At 36.0% G+C, this 8224-nt stretch overlaps 1 protein-coding gene across 1 annotated transcript; it reads left to right on the top strand.

The window, feature by feature from the left end:
- On the top strand, window positions 1–3606 carry LOC138321118 (uncharacterized). The gene is made up of 2 exons (XM_069264561.1): window positions 1–91; window positions 1420–3606. The coding sequence occupies exon 2, from the start codon at window positions 1448–1450 to the stop codon at window positions 2900–2902; it is 1455 nt and encodes a 484-aa protein (XP_069120662.1). The 5' UTR covers window positions 1–91; window positions 1420–1447; the 3' UTR covers window positions 2903–3606.
- The last annotated feature ends 4618 nt before the right edge of the window (window positions 3607–8224 follow it).

The following is an 8224-nucleotide window of genomic DNA, read 5'->3' on the forward strand; positions in this document are numbered from 1 at the left end:
AGTACATGTAGGTCAACCCGTAACCGGAAGTAATCTGTCAAACTAAGATGGAGGACTCGAAGTGAACCAGGATGTAAACCGATGTAAACAGGTTTGTATTATCCCATGTTTCCTAGTATTCATTACATTTATACAACATCGTTCACCAGCTAATGTACTAACAAAATGAAAAGTAAACTTATGATACTACTTAATGCAATGTGCGCAGTTTTCGTTCACAATTCATCGTGAAACTTTACATACAGAAATTAAATGTCTACTTTCGTTTTCACCATTGCCTGGGGAAATCCAGCTGCTGGGAACGTAAACTTTAATTTTGCGTGTTGAATTCATTTGTATAATTATGTTTCACAAATGTTTCATATAAGACGTATCATTCTAATTCATAACGATAAAAACAACGACGGAATTTGGAAAAATGTCCACATTCCAAGTTTCCACAAAACTTCCCGTTAATTGGTCATGATCAGTTAGGCAACATTGCTATTTTAATGACAGACAGAACATGTTTTTCTTCACAAAGACAATTTTACAATTCAGGCAAGTAACTTGATTTGTAAACGAAGAAGTGATAGATCATGATTGATAGAGCAGACTCCAGTTTTTAGGAGTGTTATCATTTGGGTCACACTTAATAACGACAACAAGTGACAAGAAAAGACTACATGTGACAGGAAACGACTGCACCTAACTAACCGATGATCTCGTAAGATTCAAACAGTTATAATGCCTTCATTTTTATTCCAAACTTAATTAAATTTTGCACATACATGTACGACAAATAACACCTCTTCTGTTGTCATTAGATTCTTTAAAAAATATTTATGATGTTACGAAGTGTTGTCGGTATACCGTCACATTACACCTGATCTATCATTGGCCAGCAGCTGATCTCGGAATATTCTAATTGCTTTAAATACTTCATTTTTGCACCAATCTTTACAAAACTTGGGAGAAATATTTATTTTGATGTACTGAACAACGTACGTACCCTGTGTTGCTTTTCTGCATATCATATTTAACATGCTGTCGTTTGTTGGTGTTTCTTGTCACTTTTTGTTGTTATTAAGGATGACCGCAACATTGGTACTATTTTTGCCAATTAGCATGCTTGCTCAACAACACATAAAATTTATTTGGCCGCATTATTGCTTTACTGTTTAAGCATGTGGATTTTCAGACTTTGGTGTCAGTGAGTTGTGTACATTTGTAATGACCACAGTTTGTTAGCTGGCACTTTACAAGTAATGTATCTTATGCTGGTTAATTACTCAACATTTCAATAAAGAGTAGTTTCAGTTCATCTCATTTTTATATTTGTGTATACATAGTACTAGTTTTTTTCAGTAATTCTTCCTGTAATGGAAATGATTTATAAGCTGGTTAGGTTATAAAATGACATCTTTTTTTTATTTGAAGGATTCTCCTAAAGTAATAAACAAAGAAGATGGATTCAGGAGATAACTGTGCTATATGTTGGGACGACTTTAAAGAGCCAAAGTTATTGAAATGTTGTCATTCATTTTGTTGTAAGTGTCTAAGGACCTATACCAGGAAGAATAGGGGGCGGAATGAATTGACATGTCCATTGTGTCGACAAGTCTGGGAGATACCAGAAAAAGGCGTTAATGGATTCCTTACAAACTATTTCATAGCAGACACACATGTTAAACAAGAAGGAGTCCATCTCCCTTGTAGCTGTTGTATGAAAGATCGGGTGCTGAAATCATGCTCACACTGTAACCAGAGTATGTGTAGTGAATGTGCGTTTGATCACCGGGAAGCATTGCGGTTGTCAGGAGAGGAACACCGTAATGTGTTTGAATGTAAGGATGATAACACTATTGACTCAGACTCTGAAGAGTATGAATCAATGGACTCAGGACGACGACAACAACGACGGAATTCAGCATCAATAGCAATACCATTTTCATTATCTATTGCCTTGCCTCCTATTAGGACCAATTTCAAGTTGGAACCATTATCAACATTTGTTATTGAGAGTGAGTATCCAGGAAGTAGTGAACGTCCATTTATTAACTGTATACATCCTATATCGGAGGATGAGTGTTGGATAATACCGACTGCTGGGCCTGATCTGGTTCGCTATACCTGGGAAGGTGAGAGGAAGCAGATTATTCACCTCGGTGGTATAATAACATCTGTTGTATGTCAGCCAGGCGGAAATTTCCTGATCTCCCTCTGGGGAGACAAGTCCATTGTGGCGCTAATGACAGAGTCCCTAGTGAGGGGATTCACATACACCAAGGACATTCATCCTCATTCTCTAGCTGCCTTTTCTGATGGCCGTGTCGTTTATTGTGGACCCTCATCAAAGCCTGCTAAAAAATCTGACCCGGATACAGAAAAAACAACGGTTAATGAAGGAAGTCTGTCTATACTAAATAAAGATGGCTTCCTTATCCGAGAAGTTAGACATACTAGTGACGGTCCGATATTTGATAATCCCGCAGGAGTGGCTGTTAATCCTGTGAATGACTCTATAGCTGTGGCTGACAAAGGAAAGGGATGTGTTATTCTCCTGTCACAACACGGCGAAATATTTTCTCAGTACAAGGGAGCTAACCATCCACATTCCTTTCCGTTTCTGTTAGCTCCCCAGGAGGACTCCCGCTTTCTGCCGTTGAATTTGTGCTTTGATAGAGAAGGCAAGTTGTACATTCTAGATGCATCTTCTAGACTGATCCATGTTTTGAATGCTGAGGGAGAGTTCTTGGGTATGATGGCACCTGGAGACATTGAGGAGTTCTCACACCCATTCAGCATAGCTGTAGATCATAAAGGTCGAATCTGGATAGGAGACGAGTCAGACCATTGTGTGCGTGTTTTTCAGATATCAATTTTTCTGAACAACTTTCCTAGAGACAATAGAGACAATTGATTGTGAAAAGGAGAAGGTACGTTAAGACTCAAATATGGCCTCAAAATTAATTCTCCAGTAAAGAACAACATATTTTGCCATATAACAGCTGAATACATTTGCTAACACATTACATCTCGAAAATATCCCGCATGTGCCAATTATGTTCACTATGACGTCATCAACATGCAGTTTCCCGCCATTTTTCACAAAAATCCTTGAAAAATCATACCTTTTGAGTGGTTTTTCCAAAAAATGTATGTGGCCGCCTTCGTGGAGCAAAAAGAGATTTTCACGCGTTGTGTATCATGTATTTACGCATATCCATGCAAAATGTAAAGTTGCTCAAAGGTGGCGGCCAAATCCATTTCAAGCCTTTTCTAACCTAAAGATGATGAATTTCTAGCAAAATTTGGCGAGAAGGGGAAAATCATCAATTTGATGACGTCATAGGTGGGACACATCGTGTACATGGTTATAAAAAATTATGTTTTGATGAATGGCAAGTATGAGAGTATTTATTGATATGAAATTGATGGGGATCAGAGTTAATTTTTTTCGGCCTGAAAAATTAAGGCCAAATACTGGTCCTATCATATCTACTCCTTTATGACTGTAGAGACGATCAAATCGAATAATTGTTAAAATGACCAATGTGATTAGTTCATTATTTATTTACATGCAAATTTATCTTAGCTTCATGTGATAACAAACTTACGAACTGATGGTAATTTGAATGTTTATTTGACTTAAAGGCCCACTTACATAAACACAAATGGCTTTAATTTTCATAATGCAGGTCGTCTTATGTTTCCCTTCATCATCCTAATTACCACATGCGAATGAATCTTCATCATATATTCATATATTGACTTGATGTTTCATATGGACCTCAGCAAAGGTCCATAATTGATATATATCAGCTTCAGGGTTATTTCCCTTTTTTCCTAACCATTACTTTACATTGTACAATGTATATGACATATACAGGTACATGACACTTAAAAGTTAAGTTTGCTGAAAACGTGTAAGCTGTATACGTACAAACAAGAAAATTCCTATATTATATACTTACCGTAATTACCCTATATGCGCCCCTCCCCAATTCTGAAGGAGAAGTTGAAGGTGTAGAAATACCCCCATTCCGTGGATTTAACAGTGTTTTACAACATATGATGTTGTATGAGTCTTTTACATGGGAATCATGACATAATAATGCATCTCAAAGGTTAAAAGGAACAGTATATGCATGTTTACAGATTAATGTGCCACGGATACAAAAAGAGGTAAAATATTACTGAATTGTTTTGTTCATAATTTACTTTTTGGTTCTCTAATAAGCATCCTCTTTATTACAATATCTTCTTGTTTCTGGTAACAGTCACTTTAAAAATTAAGGGTCGGTAGGTAGGGATTTTTTTTTTAATATTTTTTCTTTTCTACCCAGTTTCTTGCAGTGAACAACTGAAATAGACTTTATTCAACCTTATATAAACCATGGGAATGATTCCCAGGGTATTATTGGTGTCTTAAATTTCCAGAATTTGTACTTATATTCCTGATTTTGTGCAAAACAAGAAAAATAAGGTAGTTATTTGTTTGCTTGAGGGCAAAACTGATATAAAGTTTTTGAGCACTGATTTTATAGGGTGGGACGTCAGGTTTCCAGAAAAACAAATATTTTTTGGTATATGGCCTAATTTATTTATGATGTCTCGCACACTCAGATATTTGAAATTACATACATCTGAAGTACATCAGAGCTCCATATAATGTTTAGAGGGGTAGGTAATTGTACTCACACTTTTGAAAACAAAGGGGTACAACTCTGATTTCTGTTTGAACCTAAAAATTTACAGAGATGTTTTTGGGAAAAGATATGTGGTTGTAGTACATGTATAAAGTAGTTGACGACAAGCTAGCAATTGTGCAAATAGCTGTCTCAAACAAGAACATAGTTGATGCGGAGGCTTATGCATGGCTGGAATTTTTATGATTTTACTTCATTTCTTCTGATTTTATTTCTGAGTGCAAGGGCTCATAACAATTGGGTTGCATATCATAAATACATATATTGTACATACAGGCCCAGTTTCACAAACATTCCTGCTCTCCATGCTTTTTTCATTGGCTAGTTTTCCGGGTATGAAGATAGGCAGTTGTCACACTGTGTGGCAGTGTGAAGATCACCGAATATAGACTATAAATAAAGTACAAAATTCTATCTACTCTTGTGATGTTATCAGAGTCATCATTGTCTTAATCTACAAAACACATTTAGTCTGAATCGCAAGTGCCCTGTATAATATAACTGTGCAAATTTGGGACTGATCAGTCTGAAGATTGCAGTCAGGCAGACATCTTGGATTTCAGTAGCTGAAATTTCTTACTGCTATTTCTGAGAAAGTGTCAAAAGGATCTCTCTCAAATTTCATATATAGGCTAAGTGTGGGTCCTAGTTATGGGTGTTGCATTTTTGGACTGATCACACAAGACGGCCGACAGTCAGTTACCTCGGATTTCGATATCTGAATCTTTTTATCGCTATTTCTAAGAAATGGGCTGAACAAACCTGTCTTAATTACTCTCCTTGTTACAGTGAAGAATTGATCAGTCAACAAGATGGCTGACAGTTTGTTTTGATTACTGCTTCTCAAAAAGTACTGAAAGTATAAACACTAAAATTTCTTGTGTATATTCCTCTTGGTCCATAAGAGTTCTATTGTATTTTGTGTGAATGATCTTGAAATAACAAGAATGATATCATTTGTAGTCATCTTGGAATTTGACACTTTAATATAAGGTACTGAAAAGGTCTTGTATGGTCTGCTTCTTGGTCCTTGGTTCTTCATAACCATTTTTAAACAAACCCAAACACAACATGGCTGACAGTAACAATATTGAATTTGACAACGAAAGTGTGTTGCTGCTATATAGTTTCCTGTGTATATTCAATATTTTTTTTATATATATTAAGAAAGAGGGAAAAGAATGGAAAACAAAGAAAAAGACCCTATTATCCTTTGACTGACTAGAATATTCCATAGTGGGGATTAAGATCCTTTGAGGATCTCTTGTATCTATGTAGTCTGACAAATCGCCTTTTGTCCTTGGTCCGTGGTCCGTCCATCCTTCCGTGCGTCCTTCCGTCTGTCCATCCGTTAACAATTCTTGTTATCGCTATTTTTCAGAAAGTACTAAAGGGATCTTTCTCAAATTTCATATGTAGGTTCCCCTCGGGCCTTTGTTGTGCATATTGCATTTTGTGACTGATCGGTCAACAAGACTTGGAATTAAATAGTTAAAGCTTGTTACCGCTATTTCCCAAAAAGTACTGAAGGGATCTTTCTCAAATTTCATATGTTGGTTCCCCTAGGACTTTAGTTGTGCATATTGCATTTTGGGACTGATCGTTTAACAAGATGGCTGACAGGCGGCCATCTTGGATTTTGACAGTTAAAGTTTGTTACCGCTATTTCTCGGAAAGTACTGAAGGAATCTTTCTCAAATTCCATATGTAGGTTCCCCTAGAGGTCTAGTTATGCATATTGCATTTTGGGACCATATTGTATTTTGATAGTTAAAGATTGTTATCGCTATTCCACGGAAACTACTGAAGGACTCTTTCTCAAATATCATACATTTATGTAGGTTCCCCTAGGACCCTAGTTGTGCATAGTGCATTTTGGGACCGATCGGTGAACAAGATGGCCGACAGGCAGCCATCTTGGATTTTGACAGTTAAATTTTGTTACCGCTATTTCTCGGAAAGTACTGAATGGATCTTTCTCAAATGCCATATGTAGGTTCCCCTAGAGGTCTAGTTATGCATATTGCATTTTGGGACCAATTGGTCAACAAGATGGCCGCCATCTTGGATTTTGATAGTTAGAGTTTGTTACCGCTATTTCTCACAAAGTACTGAAGGGATCTGTCTCAAATTTCATATGTAGGTTCCCCTAGGGCCCTACATGTAGTTGTGCATATTGTGTCTTGGGACCAATCGGTCAATAAAATGGCCGCCTGGCAGCCATCTTGGATTTTGATAGTTAAAGTTTGTTATCGCTATTTCTCAAAATGTGCTGAAGGGATCTCTCTCAAATTTTATAAGTAGGCATCCCTAGGGCCCTAGTTGTGCATACTGCATTTTGTAACTGATCAGTCAACAAGATGGCTGAACGGCCGCCATCTTGGATTTCATTGTTGAAGTTTGTTACCACTATTTCTTAGAAAGTACTATAGCGATCTGTCTCAAATTTTATATGTAGTGTGTTTGAAAAAGTTTGAAAAGCAGGGAAAAGATCTCTCTTTCCATTGTCAGACATAGATCAAAATGGTGGGCGCCAAGATCCCTCTCGGATCTCTTGTTTACTTTGCAAATGGGTTCATATATTTTGAGATTTGGTCATTGAAGTTTATTTGTAACACATTTTCAACTGAAACTTGTATACAGTAAATACCACTGATAAACAATTTTAAAATCACAATATTTATAGAATGATGCATATGTATATTTCATTATTTATTAAACATACCATCAAACTGTAAACTAAAGGACAATTGAAATGCTACAGGAGATGTTGATATTTTTGTTTTTGTTTTCCACTAAAGTCTGTATGTGTTAGCATATCGAGTTTTGATTTGAAGAAATGAAAAAGAACATTTTGGTGAGAACGACTTATTTTCCAGTTGTAATACCAATTATCGTATACTGAATTTAAGCATAAAACTTGTTGAATAAACAAAATTTTAAACAAATCAAAGACTTATGAATGCTTTTAATGTAATCTTAATATCTTTCATTTGTTTTTTGTCTTTATGCATAAAGTCCAGATCAGTAGTGATATTGAGTATTAGCCAGCTTTGAATTTGAGTCATCAATTTTAATACACCAAATTAAGAGTAAATGCATAAATCAATATTGGCAATGATTTGCTTGCATCATATACAGCTTATCTTGCGTCTCAAAAGGACAAATTGTTTTAGGGGTTATTCCCCCTTGCTTGTGAAAGACAAGTTTATGGTTAAATTAAAAACCACCATAAAGTACTTTTCAGACATACACAATGCAGTAGGTATACATGTAAATAGTTTTTCTTCGGAATGCTACTTTCCTCGTTATTAAACCAAACCTGCCTCAATCCTTGTGAATTGACTGAAATAAAATGCATCCAAAAATTACGAAAATAGATAATACCATGATAACGGACTCATCAGACATTTTATTTCTTGATAAGATGCTACCATAAGAATATACAAGAAAGCATTCACCATACAATGAAAAGATATTGACCAGAGAAGAGTCTTTGTTATAATTCTAGACAAAATACATTAGGTAGAAAT

The sequence above is a fragment of the Argopecten irradians genome, chromosome 4 (genome assembly GCF_041381155.1).
Source record: "Argopecten irradians isolate NY chromosome 4, Ai_NY, whole genome shotgun sequence".
NCBI lineage: Eukaryota > Metazoa > Mollusca > Bivalvia > Pectinida > Pectinidae > Argopecten > Argopecten irradians.